General features: G+C 48.0%; 1 protein-coding gene across 1 annotated transcript in view; it reads left to right on the top strand.

Moving 5' to 3' along the window:
- The window catches only part of LOC113409454 (metalloprotease TIKI1-like), a 107,436-nt gene that overhangs the window by 57,105 nt on the left and 30,972 nt on the right, over nt 1–19,359 (top strand). Inside the window, exons 3-4 of the mRNA XM_026663377.2 lie at nt 10,187–10,333; nt 15,085–15,259. Of these exons, the coding sequence (XP_026519162.1) occupies nt 10,187–10,333; nt 15,085–15,259 (322 nt within the window). The remainder of the gene's footprint in view (nt 1–10,186; nt 10,334–15,084; nt 15,260–19,359) is intronic.

The following is a 19,359-nucleotide window of genomic DNA, read 5'->3' as shown; positions in this document are numbered from 1 at the left end:
TGCATGACATTGTGGCTGGCTTTGCACAAATAGGTTTCCCTAACTGCAGAGGGGTGATAAATGGGATGCATATTCCAATTCTGGCACCAGGCCACCTAGCCTCCGAGCATAAATCAGAAGGGGTATTTCTGTATGGTTCTCCAGGCGCTTGTGGATCACCGTGGGCGTTTCATTGACATTAACGCAGGCTGGCCCGGAAAGGTGCATGACGCACGCATCTTTCGGAAAACTGGCTTGTTCAGGAAGCTGCAAGCAGGGACTTTTTTCCCAGACCAGAAGATCACTGTAGGGGAAGTCGAAATGCCCATTGTGATCCTTGGAGACTTACCCTTTCATGCCATGGCTCATGAAACCATACACAGGGAGCCTTGACAGCAGCAAGGAGCAGTTCAATAACAGGCTGAGTTGGTGCAGAATGACTGTGGAGTGTGCTTTTGGCCATTTAAAGGGCCGCTGGCGCTGTCTGTATGGGAAGCTGTACCTGGCCGATGACAACATCCCTGTGGTTATATCCGCGTGCTGTACCCTCCATGACATTTGTGAAGGGAAGGGTGAAAGATTCACTCAGGCATGGAACTCGAAGGTTCAACACCTGGAGGCTGAATTTGAACAGCCGGAGAGCAGGGCTATTAGAGGGGCCCAGCGCGGGGCTGCAAGGATTAGGGATGCCTTGAGGGAGCAATTTGAGGCTGAAAGCCACCAGTAATGTTTGGTGCCCTGCACGGGAGTGAAGTGCAGTGGTTCCAATGTTAGTAGGAATCTCTGCTTGCTACACTGACTTGCAGTGCCTGTTGCTTTCCTGGGCTAAGGTATCTTTTACTTAGTGCAATGATAAAGAATGTTTTCAAAGCCAAAAAATCCGTTTATTTAAAAGAATTTTCATTTATTGAAAAGAAACACGACTGCTTGGGAAACAGAAAGGGTAAAGGGGCGGGGTGGGGAATGGTTCAATCACAGATGTGTGTATGTCCTGTTATCATACTCAGCCTTCCTGTCTGGAGTGCCATGCAATGAGTGCTGCACTTCAGGCTGGCTAAAATGCATGGTGATGGGGGTTGAGTGCAGTGGGTAAGGGTCGTAGTTTTCAGGGCTGGGTGGTGAAGCTACAGGTGTTGGAGGCAGCTGGTGGCGATAAGAACCCGGATGTTGAGGAAAGTGGGTTGGAGGTGACATGGGGGCACAAGGGAAAGAGTTTTGGGACAAGGGCTGCAGGGGGTCGGGCGTGGTAGTGCTCCGTCTGCATGGCTACGAGCGCCTGTATCGAGTCCACTTGGCGCTCCATGATGCTAATCAGCCACTCAGTGCTTTGGTGCCGGCGATCCGCATTCTGCTAGCGGATCCTCCTTTCACACTTATGCCACTCTGCACTTTTAGATTCTCGTTAAGTGACTGCTGTATGACTTCATGCAGCAGGTCCTCTTTGCTTCTACGTGGCCTCTTCCTAATTCTTTGCAGTCTTTCGGCCGTTGATAACAAGGACGGCTGAGATCTCAAGGTTGCATCTGTAAAGGCAAAATGCAACACTTAACAGAGGCAGGATTGTTCCCACCAGACAGAGCAATGTTTCGGCCATACTTAAAGACAAGCACAGTCTACACAATAGCAGAAATTGCCCGTCCCAAAGCGAGCGCACATAACCCACAGGAGCCCCAAAATGGTGAGTAAGCACAGGGGCAAGGGGGACTGATTCTTTCACGGCCGTACTGTCCTCCGGGTTTCTGTGCCTTGGGGAGAGCCAACAGCTGCAGGGGGCCCCTATACTGAACACTGTCCCCACATTTTCCATAGGACTTGGTCCTGGAAGATATCTCGCTGCTGAGGGTGGCCTGGGAAGCAAGGGAGGGTCTTCGACTACAATGCGGCTTCCGCCCTGGCCCATATGCAGCTTGCCTGTGTGCAGCAATGGTCCCCCCGCCCCTCACGGCACAGTGGGGTGGACATGTTCGCCTGACTGGGACAAGGAGCACAGTGGCTCTCCCAAGGAACCTGCGCAAGCGCAATGCCCAAGTTCTGGATGAGACCTTTGAAGAGCTCACTGAGGCCGATTACCACGATGTGAGAGAGCACATCAACACCCTATTCCGCATCTAGGCATGCATGCAGCCCTAACCCTCCTCGCCCCAAGAGCCCGCACCGAATAACTTCCTTCCCAAAATAAAAGCCGCTTACCGGGAACCTCCCTCTGGTGTTTGTCCTTCCCCAAGCACCGGCCACCGCGACTGGCTACCTTCCTCCTGGCTTGAGAACAGCTCCTGGCTGCATGCGTCTAGGGATGCCGGGGTGTCTCCCTCCTCCTCAGCACCCTCGCGCCCGCTTTCCTCCTCCTCCTGCCTTGTTGAACTGGGCTCTGAAGTGTCCATGGTGGTACTCGGAGTGGAGGTGGGGGTCGCCCCCCAGTATCGTGTCCAGCTCTTTGTAGAAACGGCAGGTCATGGGGGCAGCACTGGAGTGGCTGTTTGCCTCGCAGGCTTTGCGGTAGGCACTCCGCAGCTCCTTCACTTTAACCCTGCACTGCAGTGCGCCCCTTTCCATCATGGCCCTTGATATCTGCGCGAAGGTATCGTAATTCCTACGGCTGGAGCGCAGCTGGGACTGGACAGCTTCCTTCCCCAAACACTGATGAGATCCAGCACCTCGCCATTGCTCCATACTGGGATCGCCTGGCGGGTGGAGGAATGGTCACCTGGACAGATGCGCTGAGAGCACTCCACACCTGGCTGAGCAAACAGGAAGGGGAATTTCAAAATTCCCAGAGAATTTAAAGGATGAGACTGACGGTTGGTCACTTGAGGGCAGGGCAGTAGAGTTCAAAGTGATGACCAGAGTGGCTAGAACAGGCATTGTGGGACACTTCTGGAGGCCGATCAGAGCGCATTAACAGACCAGGGCATCCACACTGGCACCGTGGCGCTCCAGCCAGGGTGCACCAAGCGTTATGCCTCTCGCCGAGGTGGATTATCAGGAGCGCTCTAGCCGCAGAGTCCGGGAGCTCTATGTGCCTTGCCAGTGTGGATGCGTCGTGAGTTAGAGCACAGGGGGCTGATTTAATGCGCTCTAACTTGCAAGTGTAGCCATGCCCTTAGTAGTAACACTAGATAAGATTATCAACTCTGAACCAAGTCAGTCACACAGATTAAACACCTTGAGCACATGAGCTCAGGAATTCTCCTTGCTATGAAATCCCCAGGACTATCAATCATTGACTGTTTACTGAAGATAAACTTTTCAACAGAGGCACCGTTTGAAGCAGCATCTGGTATCGCAAACAGCTGAAATGACACCATTCGCTAACATAATTGTGTGGGTTGAATTTTAGGTGCTGTTCCTAAATGCAGGAGTGCCTTTACAAAGGCACACCTGCTACTACAAGATAACGAAACCCTAGCTTCCTTCGGCAATCCGTGCTGTGCGCTAGCTGCATTGTAACCGTACACACTTCTTTGATAAACATGCCACCTTCTACCGCCAACGAACGCCCTCACACAGCTTTAACAGCCTGATGCTGTGAGTATTTTTAGTGCTAGCATCGTCCGCCCTGCCCTGCATGGATCCTGGTGCCATGAATTACTGTACGAAATTGGGACTCTGTTGATTCCTATGCGTTTGGCATAGCTTGACGTTTCTACCTCTCAGTGCTGCGGACTTGACCTTGAGTTCCTTTGGCTCCCCCTGATGACAGCGAAGGAGAGCTGAAGGTACAATTGGGTGCCAGGCAAGCAGGAGAGTGCACCTAACTAATGTGCAAATGTTGGCTCAGAAGTGGTTCTTACTTGATGTCTATCTCAGGGCTGTGCAGCGCTGTAGCTTAGATGGTTGGAACTAAAACGGGGGTGTTGCTTCCTGGAAAGTGAAAATTGGGAAGGAACTGTTTAGTCCCTAAATGCAAACGAAAGCAGCCAATCGAGGTCAATGTCCCCAGCCGCAGAGTTGGTTTCCAGTGTTGGATGAAGCTGTACTTGCCTGGGTGCCTTTTGCAGAAAGGACAAGGCACGAGACACCTAATTCCCATTAAGATTGAATGGGAATTGGGCATCCAAAACCTGAGTCCCTTGGGTGGCTTCAAAAACCTTATCCCGGAGCTTTAGATGTTCTTCTAGCTGAAATACGGAATATCTGATTAGAACAGCAAAAGGGCTTTTCCACTCCTACAACCCCGTTACCTCTCTGACTGTCCGGTAGCCCCTTGCTGATCTTCACACTTCTGTGGTGGACAGCTCCCACCTTTCAGAGAAGAGTAGTGAGCCAAGGGTTGTAGTGAATATTTATATTAGTAAGGCTTTGTGAAGTACATCTCAGTGTCCTGTAATAGGTTTGAAAAGATTAAATCTTTATTCTGACAATTGTAGTTTTTAGTTTTAAACTGCATCTTTATGGCACAATGTCCTCACTTTGTGGTGGTGGTGGTTGTGTGTTTGCGATCTCACTGATTCACAAAATTTAATAAGGCCTCCTAGTGGAGATGCACCATATACTGGCAAGAGTGCTTTTGCTGTTACTGCGTATACTAGATCCCTGAACAAAATAAGCCATACCGGCCAAAGCACTTCTTTGCTGGTAAAATCGCATCTACACTTGGGCTTATGCCAGTAAAGATCACACTCCTAACTGACATTTCTATACCAGGAAATGTTTAAATCAGTGGCTCTCAACCTTTCCAGACTACTGTACCCCTTTCAGGAGTCTGATTTGTGTTGTGTACCCCCACTTAAAAACTACTTGCTTACAAAATCAGACACAAAAATACAGAAGTGTCACAGCCACACTGTTACTGAAAAATTGCTGCCTTTCTCATTTTTATCATGTAATGATAAAAGAAATCAATTGGAATATAAATATTGTACTTACATTTCAGTGTATAGTACACAGAGCAGTATAAACAAGTCATCTGTATGAAATTTTAGTTTGTACTGACTTCGCTAGTGCTTTTTAGGTAGCCTGTTGTAAAACTAGGCAAATATCTAGATGAGTTGATGTACCCCCTGGAAGATCTCTGTGTACCCCCAGGGGTATGCGTACTTCTAGTTAAGAACCACTGGTTTAAAGTGTAGAGCTGGCCTTTGTCTCAGTAGGCCCCTTCTAGTCTTTAGCGTCAATTAGGGCTTGCCTATACAGGAAATTAAACCCAATGAACCAGAAGTGTGAAATTAAAGGACCTTAGTTAAAGCTCCTGAAATCCCAGTGTGGACACACGTGTTCAGAAGTGTCCTTAATCCACTTCAATTTAATGTACTTCCAAAGTGAATTAAGTGAAAGGAAACTAAGGCCATTTAACTTCTGAATGAGAGCCTCCATGGCGGGGTTAATGCATTTTAACTACGGGGACGTCTACATTACAGCCAGGGGTGTGCATGGCAACTCATGTGGACATACCCATAGTTATAATCTAGCTAGTTATACTCTAGCTAACCTGCTAAAAATAGAAATGAGGATGCCCCATCTCACTCCCCCTCCCCCAACCCCACTGGGTATGTGCTTGCTTGTGCAGCTCACACGGAAGTCCGTGCCACAGCGTCCTCACTTCTATTTTTAGCAAGCCAGCTAGCGTACAGCTACCGCAGATATGTCTACATGAATTGCAAATCACACCATGGGTGCAGTGTAAACTACCCGGAGGCACTTTAAATTCAGGCCTTTAGTTAACCCGGTTTAACTTTGTTGAACTTCCCCAGGTAGACATGCTCTTAGTGGGGTGCTATTGGCGTGAGAAACAGAATTCCTGCAGTACCTGAAAAATGTGGGCGTTAAGTGCTGTTTTTGTGTCTTGAGGAGATTGAAACCGATTTTGTCTATATAGACGAATACACTGGCGTAAAACGTTCTTTGTGGGTAGGCGGTCAGGTTTGGTTGTAGTGAAGGCAACATCATTTCACATTGTGTGAACATATCTCTGTAACCTCTGCACTCTCCTCCGTTGACCAGAAGGCAGGCATATACAATGGGGAGGGACAAACTGACCATGACCTCCTAAGGTCCCTTCCAACCCTGATATTCTATGATTAAATCTCATGTTCACAATGTCTTATAATCTTGACATTTGGTATATGCATCCATGGACCTCTGAGCACAGGTTGGGGAAACCTTTATATTTTCCATCAAAGGTCACCAGTCCAACAGTTTACAAAAACAATAGTAATGTCTTCTGCGAGGCATTGATGGTGCTTATGAGATCTCTAGTTTGGAGGAATTAAGGCCACCTGAGGTCACTGGTTCTATTAATAGAATCATAGAATATCAAGGTTGGAAGGTGTGACGTTGTGCAGTCTATATGGTTTTATAAAAATATAAGTGAATGTAATGTAATGTAATTGGGATATGCTTCATGCAAAAGGTCTCTTGTAAGGTATCATTACAAAGCTCATAATCTACTGAGTGTGATCATCCTATTTGTAGAAATGTACCACTCTTGTATCTAAAACTAGAAATATAAAACATAACTCTGAGGGCCTATTGTAATTATGTAAAGTGTGGGCCATTAATGATGGTTTGGAATCTTGATGACTCCCATTAACAAGGACCATTGTCTGCAGATGACTGTGTTTACCTGTGAGTCTTCCTGTATATGTGTGTGCTGGCAAGTGAGTAATGAAGTCTTGCAGTGACATGTGATCATATCACCTGAACTGGAATCCATCTTTAACCTGGTGCTTTTCCAGTGAGGGGGGGTGAAAACCCAGAGGGACAAAGAGTTCCCGCCTTATGCAAAAGATATATAAAGGGGTGGAAGAGAACAGAGGGGAGAGGAGCCATCATGGAGAAGCCCCTAGCTAACACCTAAGCTGGAACAAGAGCTGTACCAGGGGAAAGAATTGTGCCCAGGCCTGGAAGGTGTCCAGTCTGAGAAAAACTTACTGAAGCATCTCTGAGGGTGAGATTATCTGTATTTAGTTTGATTAGGCATAGATTTGCGCATTTTATTTTATTTTGCTTGTGACTTACTTTGTTCTGTCTGTTACTACTTGGAACCACTTAAATCCTACTGTCTGTATTTAATAAAATCACTTTTTATTTAGTAATTTACTCAGAGTATGTATTAATACCTGGGGGAGCAAACAACTGTGCATATCTCTCTATCTGTGTTATAGAGGGCGAACAACTTATGAGTTTGCTCTGCATAAGCTTTATGCAGGGTAAAACGGATTTATCTGGGTTTAGACCCCATTGGGAGTTGGGCATCTGAGTGCTAAAGACAAGCACACTCCTGTGAGCTGTTTTTGGGTAAACTTGCAGCATTGGGAGAAGTGATTCAGACCCTGGGTCTGTGTTGGAGCCAGACTGGAGTGTCTCGCTCAGCAAGACAGGGTGCTGGAGTCCTGAGCTGGCAGGGAAAACAGAAGCAGGGGTAGTCTTTGCACATCGGGTGGCAGCTCCCAAGGGGGTTTCTGTGATCCAACCCGTCACAGAAGGGACCTCAGGAGGTCATCTAGTCCAACCCCCTGCTCAAAGCAGGGCCAATTCCCAGCTAAATCATCCCAGTCAGGGCTTTGTCAAGTCTGACCTTAAAAACCTCTAAGGATGGAGATTCCACCACCTCCCTAGGTAACCCATTCCAGTGCTTCACCACCCTCCTAGTGAAAAAGTTTTTCCTAATATCCAACCTAGACTGCAATATCCCACTGCAACTTGAGACCATTGCTCCTTGTTCTGTCATCTGGTACCACTGAGAACAGCCGAGCTCCATCCTCTTTGGAACCCCCTTTCAGGTAGTTGAAAGCAGCTATAAAATCCCCCCTCATTCTTCTCTTCTGCAGACTAAACAATTCCAGTTCCCTCAGCCTCTCCTCATAAGTCATGTGCTCCAGCCCCCTAATCATTTTTGTTGCCCTCTGCTGGATTCTTTCCAATTTTTCCACATCCTTCTTGTAGTGTGGATTTTAACCAAGGTAGTTGTCGAAAAGGGAGTAATGGTGCTGCATGGGCCAATGCTGGTACCCACTTCCATCTGAAAGGCAGACTGCTGTCAAGTAGCATTCAGAGATCACTATTTACATACTGCCATAGTTGGGCATGGATAAAAAATTTCCTCTGGGCAGGGACATTTGTAAAAAAACAATCTCTCTGTGGCATGCATGGATATGTTTATATACATGGATGCATAGACACCAAAACTCATCCCACAATACTCAAATTATTATCTGTATGATCATGCTGCCTCAGAACCCTAGTCCTCGACCAGGACCCCAGTGTGGTGGGAGCTGTACAAACACAAAACAAAAAGACAGTCCCAGCCCCAGAGAATTTACAATCCAAGTATAAGACAAGTGATAACAGATGGATACAGAGACGAGGGAGTACAAGGAAATAGTGAAACGATACTGGGCAGCCTGATCAGCAGTGGTCAGAATAACATTACGGTCATGCCAAAGTCAGGAGCTGGACAAATTCTTTCTCTGAGTGGTGTTACACTTCGCCACCTCGCACATCCCGTAGATTTGATGTTAACAATATTAATATTTATTCTAATCCTCTTTACTCACTTTGTATTCTGATGAATTTGGTATTTTGGTACATTTGTTTTATTTGGAAAAAAATGAATAAAAATGATAAAAACGCCCAATATTAATATCTATATCTTTAGTTCATGTTGTTGAAAAGCACCAGTAGCTCTAGATGCTTTTTGCAGTACCTGAAATAAACAACAAGCAAGAATAAATTCCACAAAGCACATGGCACAAAGCCACCCAGGCTGGAATAATTCTCTCCATATCTAGCCAGGTACATCCTTCAACCCGCCTTCTGCTCCGAAGGCAGAGAGGATGAGCTTTGCAGAATGTCCTGGAGGCTAGCAAATCTAGCCCCTCTCACCGCAAGGGGACCAGTTCCAGAGTTGATTTGTCCTCGTGGGAGAAGGCCCCACCCCTTTAAACCAGGGGCCTGTCAGCTTGAGCACCTCTGCTAATAGCAGCTGCCCTGATGCGGGAGAGAAGGGAAGGGTGTTACAGGGGCGTCGTAGGTTCTGAGGACGCTGGCTTTTTGTCTTTAGCTGACTTGCTCTTATGTCAGCTCAAGTCATTCCTATTGGGTACAGCAGAGGCGTGTAAAGGGCTGAGTGTCTCTGAGGCAGAGGGATTTAGGGACTGGGATAAAGAGATCTTGTACAGGGAACCGTAGGGAACAACCAAGCTTGGGAGCAAGGTAAGGCTGAAGATAACCTTTTCTTGGTTATATTAACAATAAAGGCAAACCTCCAGAAGAGAGGAATGTTTTATCTTACCCAGTGTGTATGCACTGTGTTCAGAGCAGTTAGCACCGTCCTGCTGAGATAGAGCGTCTGTCCGGTGCCAAATCCATTTAGGGCTTCTAGAGCCCCAAACCACCAACTGAAACTCAATCAGGCAGCCAATGCAAACTGTAGGCACTGTCGTTACGTGCTCTCTACGGCCCTAATTCAGGAAAACATCCGTATTAAGGACAACTCCTAAGCACGTGTTTCTGTCCCATCAAAGTCAGTGAACAGGGTTGGGCTCAAGCCATATTCTTCAGTGCTTTCCCGAATTGGGATTTAAGTGAAGCCCTGCTTGGTGCAGAATACTACTTCTTACTCCTGCTTCTGAATGGCTCCAAGCGGAAGCCTGAAGCAGAGAGAATGTGGTCTAGTCGTGAGGTGGTAAAGGCATGGTAACGGCAGCGAGGTCTGCACCCAAAAGACCCAGTAGTCCTCTTCTCACCAGGTGCTCTTGGCCTCAACTGCTGTTTGAGCAGCCCAGGATCTAGAAAGACACCACCCTCCCAAGTTGCATACCTGGGTAACAAACGGTCCCTCAGTCTGCAGTGCTGGCCCTTCTGCTTGCTGCCTGCTGCTCTATCTCCATGGGTTGCACCTCAGTCTGCTAGTCCTTACCCTGGCCCCGATCTCCTTCAGATACTGAGTCACTCGTCCTATTGCATCCCCCAGAGATGTGTAGAGATGCCACAGTGTGCATATCCTCTCCTAAGCCCAACAGCCTCCTGTATTTGGGTGAGCAGGAGGGGAGGCAGGATAGCTCCACCCCCCACAAGGCAGGGTACCTGTCGTTTCTGATCTGTAAATAGCTGTAGCTCTGCAGGAAGGGTTGGGGGTGAAGTATGTGGATTACCACACTTGGAGTGGGCGTAGAGTTGAAGGTTCTTGTTCATATTGATCTTCACAACAAGTGAGTTAAGCACTTAAAAGGAACTTTTGTCTTTTCCTCCTTCCTCCCTCCCTCAGGTGATCTTTGCTTTGAATCAGACTCTCTTGCAGCAGGAGAGCCTCCGAGCAGGCAGTCTCCAGACCCCCTATACGACAGAGGACCTTATCGAGCATTACAACTGTGGGGACCTCAACTCCATCATCTTCAGCCATGACACTTCTCAAGTGAGTCTTGCCGCCCCCCCCTCGTATTTCCCACCTGTCCCCGACGGCCAGAGAATTCCCTGATTCTGCTAGCGTCCTTCAACGGACAGCGCTGCCTCCACTCCAAAAAGGTCCGAGTATTGTTTGGTGTCATAGAAACGGGAAGGGAGAGAAATGGAGGGAATGTTTCAAATGATTGTGCCTGCCTTCTTGTCAGGCTGTCCCTGATTTGGATTTGGGGGGGGTTCCGTTCCTCTTAGTTTGAACCTTTCTTTTCTTGCAACATGAGAGAGTTAAAAGCTTTGCTCAGGAGTCCAGCCAATCCAAGCATACAAACTAGTGTAAGGGCTGGTCCACACTAACCCCCCCCCCAGTTCGAACTAAGATATGCAACTTCAGCTACGTGAATAATGTAGCTGAAGTCGAAGTATCTTAGTTCGAACTTAAAGGTACTTACCGCGGGTCCACACGTGGCAGGCAGGCTCCCCCATCGACTCCGCCTACTCCTCTCGCGGAGCAGGATTACCGGCGTCGACGGCGAGCACTTCCGGGATCGATTTATTGCATTTAGACAAGACGCAATAAATCGATCCCAGAAGAAGGATTGCTTGCCGCTGAACCAGCGGGTAAGTATAGACGTACCCTTAGTGTGACCGGGTACAGCAGCAACACCTGGGCTCCCAGCATGCAAGGGGTTAACGCTGGCTTCCCTAGCATAGGTGTGCTGAGGAGGGGCTGTACACTTAACAGGGTTCGCCAGGCTGGATATACAGGTATATCTGTCCTCCTCCCCTCTCCGCCCCCCCGTCGCCCCCGGTGGAGGTGCAATTTATAGTGGCAGAAGCACGCAGTAGAGCATAAACCATTTCCCCAAACAGAATTAGCTATACTGGCAAATAGACATTGTTGCTGGTATAACTGCACGTATTGTAGGGATTTAGCTGTGTTGGTCAGGGGTGTGATTTCTTTCACCCTCCTAACTGACACAGCAATGCTGGCAAAACCTCCTGGTGTAGACCAGGCTTAAGAGGGTACGTCTACACTGCAGCTGGGAGTGACCCTCCCAGCCCAGGGAGACAGACCCGCACAAGCTAGTCTGCTTCAGATAGCCGTGTGGATGTTGTGGCTCGGGCGGAGACTTGGTTTAGCTGACCGAGCTCAGACCCAGGGGCTCGGGTGGGCGCGACAGCCCGAGCTCTCGCCCAAGTTGCAATGTCCACACTGCTAATTTTAGCATGCTAACTTGTCACTTGGGTGGTTTGTTTTATGCTGCAAAGCTTTGCCCCGGTTGAACACCCTTTTGCTGCTCCACTGCCATGTATTCTGCTGAGCTCTCCCTCCCCTAGGTTGCAATTATTTATCTGTTAACACTTTGCCCCCTTCAGCCTAGAACCACAGGGTCCACTTGCCCTCTCACTGGGGCGGTGGAACCAGTGCAGTGGAGAGGAGAATCAGGCCATAATCTTTCCTGGTGGTGAGTTCAGAATTATCCCCCCCATCCTACAGATGGGGAGAATGAGGCAGCAAGAGATTCGTGGCCTGCGTTTCAAAGGTGCTGAGCAACTTCCGACTCCCCTGGATTTGATTTGCACTTGTGGGTTCTCAGCGCCTGGGAGAATCAGGCCCTGTGGCACTTGCCCAAGATGACACAGCAGGTCGTTGGCAGAGGACCAGATTCTGCGTGTGAGAACACTGCTGTAGATCCGGAGAAATGTCATTCGAATTACAGCTGGTTTACACTGGGCCAGATGCTGATCCTGGTTATGCCAGTCAGGAACAGGACAAAGATCCTCTCGCTCTCAGTCTGCTTCTCTAACTGCTAGCTCACACTGTCTTTCCTTAAATAGGCCCCTTCGCAAATGTAGGTAAAGATTGCTAACAGGCTGCTTTTCTCTCCAGCCAGGACCAGAACATACTCTGTCCTGTACTCTGGCTTGTTGCCTGTAGACAGCGGAGTCTTCCCTGGCCTTTCCTTTGAGACAAACAGGATGTCTGACGGTTTAATTTTAGCACCAAAGCTCCGAGAGGTCCCTTTTATTTTTTAAAGGCCCCTCTGGCATCAGGCTGTATAAGGGAAGAGTCAGTTGAGTCCCAGTGGAGCGCAGGCACAGGCTTTTTGTGCTAATAGTGACACGTGTGTGTGAGCCTCACTTTGGCACCTACGTAGCACTGGACAAATCACAAGCATTTTAATGCCTGTATTTCCCCCATCTTGGCAGTGGGGAGGGCAGTGACCTCCTCACAGTGGTGGCTCCATGGATTGGCTACTCCATGTTTGTCAAGTCCTTTGAGCTCCTTGGATTGTTTGCACTTCTGTAGCACGTGCAGTTTTTATATATATTCCTATCGCTGTTGTGTTCGTATCGGAGCCCTGTCTCGGGACGGGGCATGCTTTGCATTTAACCCTGCTCTTTCGTAGCCTAGTTATTTGGGGGAGCCTTGCAGCAGCAAAGAGGTGTCTAAGAGGAAGTGTTGCAAGCATAAGGGGGGGAGGGATTACATAGGAGGGCAGAAGGGTGTAGATGGCCTGATTTGTGTACAGTTTTTGTATTGGTGTAACTGTTAGTTAATCTGTAATCTGTTAGTTAATAATTATCCCAGTGCAATCCTGCATGCAACTAGAATGGGTGTATAAAAGTGTTTTATAGCAGTATAGCCGTTCCACTTCCCATATGGGAAGAGCTATATTGGTATAATATGTAGGTGTGTACATACCTGCTTCCACCTTCCAGGGATTGAGTTAATGCTGTACAGCTTGTAGTGCAGACAAGACCTACGTAGGAGAACTGGGATGAAACAAAGAAAGATTGGGTTTAGAGTGAATATCAGGAAAAATGTATGAAGCCACGTAGAGTCCGTTGTGGGAACAGTCTCCCAAGCAGCACGATGGAAGCCCCAGTGCTCTGATACTATAAACAACAAGAAAATGCCCTGTAGGGAATCATTTGGCCTTGTCAGGGTTGTGGCTAGATAACCTCAGACATTAGACCTCTGATTACATCTGAGTGTGAGGTTCTGCCTAGCAGAGCTGAGTGAGAGCTCGGTGGTGGGACGGGTGCCCTGCTGATCTGACATTTCCCTCTGTGGCGGAGCACGTTCAGTGGGGGGCGCTGCGGGACTGGAGCTACTGTCACGTTCAGTCCATTCTGCCACTCTCCTGGCACTGAGCGTTGTGTGCGTGTCACTGTCTCTTTGTTGTTGTGCACGCCTCACCATCACCCCAGGTGCATTTGCAGCTGAGTGAATTGTTGGCAGTGATAATAATAAATAACACCTAGTTCTTATGTAGCATTTTTCCTCCACAGATCTCAAAGCGCTTTACAAAGGAGGTGAGCATCATTATCCCCATCTCACAGATGACCATACAGATTAGACACGATTATTTTATAAGATTACTACAGACGATTAACCTTGCTTCCCGTCCCAAGGCGAGAACTGCCCTGTTGATACTATGCCACATGTTTCTGAGGGACAAGTTGCCCTTCACCTACATCAGAGTCCTTTTTCTCCACCACATAAAGCTTGCCATCAGAGACGGATTCTATGTGAGCTAGGTCAAAGAGTGACCTCCCTGCGGCCCTAATAGTCTAAATCTGTTAAAACAGCAATTCCCAATGAGTTGGACATGATCTGGGAAGTGCTCACACCCCTTTGGCGGAGAAATGACAAACAAAAAACAAAACCTGCCAAATTCTGTGGGACCAAGTGGGAGCCAACGAGGGGAAGGAAAGAGCAAGACACTGTCTTCCTCCTGGAACTCCTCACTCTTACAGCACTTACTCCCCCCCCCCCGCCCCCCTTGAATCTCGGAGGTTTTGTTTTTTAATCTCCTTCCTCTGAAGTATCAGGGATGGCCTCAGCTGGAGATGGGACTTGGATGGGGCGGGCCGGGGCTCTGAGGTGGCACCGAGCATTCTCTCTCTCAGGTGCTTGGCAGGCTGGTTCTTGCTCGCATGCTCAGGGTCAAACTGATCACCATATGTGGGGTGGGGTCAGGAAGGAATTTCCCCCCCAGGTCAGGCTGACTGTGACCTCAGGGGTTTTTCAACGTCCTCTGCAGCGTGCAGGTGCATTATCTGGGTATGTCTCGTTTCATCGTTTCCCTGCCGTTGCACTGGTGCACCTTGGTCCCAAAGGATGGCAAAGGATTGGGGGGGGGGTTGCAGCAGGCAACCACAGATGGATTTGGGGCTAGTGTGAGGGGACTGGGGACCACCTTGTAAATGATGCACATGGAGCTGGTTGAAAAATGGGAACATTTTTAATGAAAAAATTGTCCCTTTTTTGGAAAAATCTTGAATTTTTTTGACCGACTCTAGTTGCTTGGTTATTATTCTCCCCCAGCCAGAGCGACTTGCAGGACAGGAGGCAAATGGCTCATGTGACACTGTCCCTATGATCTTAATCTTGTAACGCTTCGGTGGGGTTAAGGAAAAGGTATGAAGCTAAAGATAGCCAGTGACAAATACGGATTTCCTCTAGCCGCACAAGCAGGATTCAAGAGCTACCATCTGACAAACCCAGAAAGTCTGTTTTCTTTGTATCAAGCTAAAACAAATTCAGTTGCACAGGTTGTAAAATCACATACTTGGAGAAATGGAGCATTATTAAAAAGTCACTGAGAGGGGTTTTTGTCCTGCTGTACGTGCTTTTTGTGGGGGGCAAGGGGGAATGCCAGGCTCCTCAATGCCTCACCTTGACAATCTTTGTCTCCTTGGAATACACCAGTGAAATAAAGTCATTTCCCACAAAGATTTTTCTTTCTTGCCTAGGTCCCAAATTTCATTAACGCCACCCTGCCACCCAACGAGCGCATTACCGCCCAAGAGATAGACAGCTATTTCCGCCAGGAGCTCATCTACAAACGCAATGAGAGGATGGGAAAGAGGGTGAAGGACCTGCTGGAGGAGTACCCCGACAAGAGTTTCTTCTTTGCATTTGGAGCCGGTACGTGCTAGACGAGCTCTTGAATTTGATTACTTTCTTCCTGCATTTTTATGAACTCTGCTTTAAGCCCCAGACCCAGTTATGAATCCCTAGGCATAACTCACTGCAGGATCAGCCCTTAAAGGCATAACAAATCCTCTTATCTTAGTTGGTTCTTTAGACATAGACAATTATTCAAATTAAAGATAAATGTGAACTCTTTGAAGCTCGCCCTGTAGGTAGGCAGGGTTGTTGAAGGTGCATACTTGGTTTACTGTCTCATGCTAGCTTAAGTCTGAAAAGTTAGTTGGTTGATGGGTATTTAGTTCAATCAGTAGTGCCAAGACACTTCCAATGAGATTGGGGCCCCATTGTGCTGTGCTTTGCATTTGTACTTTCTAGTTATTTTCCTAAGGAACAGTTGATTCTCATTGGTTGGTAACCATTAAAACATGTTGATTTACAACTAAATAGAACCCTGACACTAAATCTGATCCTTCTTTTTGCTAACCAGGAGGATACAGTATATCTAGACACATTTATTTTTATTGTCTTAGAAAATGGTGAATTTTCTTATTTACTAGATGAGTGATTTTCTACTCATGATTTGTGTCAAGCTGCATTGGGATTGAAATTGGTATTCAACTAAAAATGCCCAAAACCAGCATTTGCAATTTTTAAAATTACTTGAATAAAACTACATTAACGATGCTGGATACTAGTTTCTATGTACGTTTACCAAAACACATTTTGCATTTAAAATTAACTGATTTATTGCAACAAAGTATTCTCTGTAGGTAATGTGTTGAACTAACTGTGCTCACCACATCCTTCAAGATTTTAGAACTACTAGACCACACTTTCACACCTAGTTTTTATTCATAGACTGGAAGAGGAAAACAAGCCTTCCTGCTTTTTCTTAACTTTGAATGAACTAGTCATTGAACTGAACTAGTTGAATAAACTGAAATGAAGAAAATATTCTCTCTGCATTTGCAGAGGAGGCTACTGCTGTCAAAAACTGGTTTAGCACTTCAACCAACTCTGGTTCCAGTTGCTGAGCCAGTGACTTCCACCAGGACAGTGGTTGGACTTTCTTTAACACTTGGCAGCAAACATGTAGTGCAATATTCTTTTTGCATTTAATTTAAAAGATGTCATTAGATTACAGAGGTGTAGGCCTTAACATAGGTTGTCAATTTCAAATTTAATTTTAAATGTTTATTTTTAATAATCAACCTGTATTTAATTTAAATAAAAATCTGATCTAAATAAAAAAAAAACCCCTTCATTTTCATACACCCTGGTCCTTGTGCTGAAGAGCTGACAATCTCAATAGACAAGACAGGCAAAGGGGAGTGCAGGGGGGACAGAAGCACAGAAAGGGGAAATGACTTGGACCAGCCAAGAATAGAGCCAGGTCTCCTGATTCCCAGTCTAGTGCCCTACCCACTGCCTCCCAATTAAATTTGTCTCTAAACCTTAATGGCCACTGAAAAGGGAAATGCAGCTAAAACCACGCTCAAGGAGAGCAGCATCCTGTCAAGCATGAGATGCACATGACACATTCATCTGATCAGTGGATGTTGCTTCAGTGAGGGTGGAGGGTCTAGATAAGGAAAGGGAAATATTTAGCTAAATGCAGTAACAGCATTTACAGTAAGGAGAAATCCCTACACATGCACCAGGTAGCTCTGGTTACGGGCTATCTGCTTAGCATAACAAGGATCTCTCACGTTGAGTAGGGTGGTAATGAACGGTAGCTGATAGTATCTGTTCAGGCATGCATAAAGATTGTATACATACCATCCTTCTGCACTAATACACTGCTGCATACAGCTCTCCACCGCGGAGAAAAGTGAATCAGACACAGGTTACTTGGGTTAGGGCATTCGGGGATGTGACCAAGTTCAGACTTTGATAAATCAGCTGCCAACACCACTGGCTGAACTGTCATGTCAAAGCAGCGTGTGAATCCCTGATGGGTTCATATTGATCATGACAGACCATAGATAGGAAACAAATGCCAGCCACAGAAGAAGAGCTAGTCCCTGCCATGTACTGCTCCAGGGACTGGGTCATAACTGAACACTGAATGGCCGACTTCAAATACAAACAAGGTCACATGGACGCAACGGTGAGCATGAAACTAGCCTGTCCTAGAAGCACTGTCCTGGAAGGAGTAATGACCTTCCAGCAGCAGCACACGCAATGAAATGGGCAGGTATAAACCAGAAATTTAAAGATACCTATTCCTGAATTTTCTTCCCTATCTTCCATTTTGTTAGTTTATTTTTTCTCTCTCTCAAGACTTGTCTACACAGCAACTTACATATGGCACGCCAGGGTGTGAATCTACAGCAGGGGTGGGCAAACTACAGCCTGTGGGCCACATCCGGCCCGTGGAACCGTCTTGCCCGGCCCCCAGCCCCTCCCCCGCTGTTCCCCCTCTCCCGCAGCCTCAGCTTGCTCCGCTGCCGGCGAAATGCTCTGGGCGGTGGGGCTGTGAGCTCCTGGGGCAGCACAGCTGCAGAGCCCAGCCTCACCCAGTCTCTGTGCTGCGTGGTGGCGGCGACGTGGCATGGCTGTAGTGCCGCCAGCCACCGGCGCTCCAGGCAGCGCAGTAAGGGGGCAGGGAGCGGGGGGGTTGGATAGAGGGCAGGGGATTTCGGGGTGGTGGTCAGGGGGCGGGGGTGTGGATAGGGGGCGGTGGGGTCAGAGGGCGGGGAACAGGGGGTTGAATGGGGGCAGGAGTCCCGGGGGGCAGTCAGGAAGGAGTGGGGGTTGGATGGGGCAGCAGGTGGCAGTCAGGGGCAGGGCTTCTGGGGGCAGTCAGGGGACAGGGAATGGGAGTGTGTGGATGGGGCAGGGGTCCCAGAGGGGCTGTCAGGGAACAGGGCGGGTTGGATAGGGCAGGAGTCTCAGGAGGGAGGCAGATAGGAGGTGGGGGCTGGGGCACAACCCCCTCCCCTACCCAGCCCTCCATACAATTTACGAAACCCGAAGCGGCCCTCAGGCCAAAATGTTTGCCTGCCCCTGATCTACAACATAAATGTGCATCAGGTTGTTTGAAACGGGAGTACAGCAAAGTGCACTACAGAACTTTTAGTGCGTGATAGCAGCGTCCACGCAACCAGTTAGCGTGTGGCAAGCTGGCGTGCTGTACATTCATTTCACACCCTGGCTTGTCATGCAGCAACTTATTATGTAGACCACCCCTGAATGTATTTGCCACTGTCGTCTTCACAGACAATCTTCTCTGGCTTGCTCAGTTCTCTGTCTCTTCCCTCTTTGGCACCTGCCTTAGATTCTTAAAAAACATTCCAAGATATTTCTGCTCTTCCTTTCATCCTCTTCTTCTCCTTCCTTTACTTCACCGTTCCCCTTGCTCTCTCTTCTCAACTGCCACGCTCCCTCCTCCAGTCCCCCCCCCCCTGCACTTTCTTTTCTCCCCCGCCCATGCGGGAAGAGCTCTTGTACTTCTGCAAGGAAATGATGCAGTGGGAAATATCCAGCCCTGTGCCTGTTGAGCTCCAGGTGACAACAGACACTTTGCATGCAGGCTGCAGGAAGTACACTGCTGCCTCTCGCTCTCCACACACCCGTCAAACCTTTCTCGGTGTTTCCAGCATACTTTCTATGCCCCGCCTGCTGGAAGTCTCCAGGCCATTAGCATTGTTTCTTCTCTTCCCCAGGGGGACACACACAGGCCTGGTCTACACTACGGGGTCAGGTCGAATTTAGCCGCGTTAGGTCAATTTAAAAATGAATGCGTCCACACAACCAACCCTGTTCCGTCGACCTAAAGGGCTCTTAAAATCAACCTCTGTACTCCTCCCCAGCGAGGGGAGTAGCGCTAAAATCGACTTTGCTGGGTCGAATTTGGGGTAGTGCGGATGCAAATCGACAGTATTGGCCTCCGGGAGCTATCCCAGGGTATGTCTGCACTACAAAATAGGTTGATTTTATAGAAGTCAATTTTTAGAAATCGATTTTATACAGTCAATTGCGTATGTCCACACTAAACGCGTTAAGTCGGCGGAGTGCATCCTCACTACCGTGGCTAGCATTGACTTCCGGAGCGTTGCACTGTGGGTAGCTATCCCACAGTTCCCGCCGCC

This window comes from Terrapene carolina, unplaced genomic scaffold (assembly GCF_002925995.2).
Source record: "Terrapene carolina triunguis isolate 2854851 unplaced genomic scaffold, T_m_triunguis-2.0 Scaffold33392, whole genome shotgun sequence".
Taxonomy (NCBI): Eukaryota; Metazoa; Chordata; order Testudines; family Emydidae; genus Terrapene; species Terrapene triunguis.
Note: the sequence above shows the minus strand (reverse complement) of the source record. Positions and strands in the feature narration are given on the sequence as shown.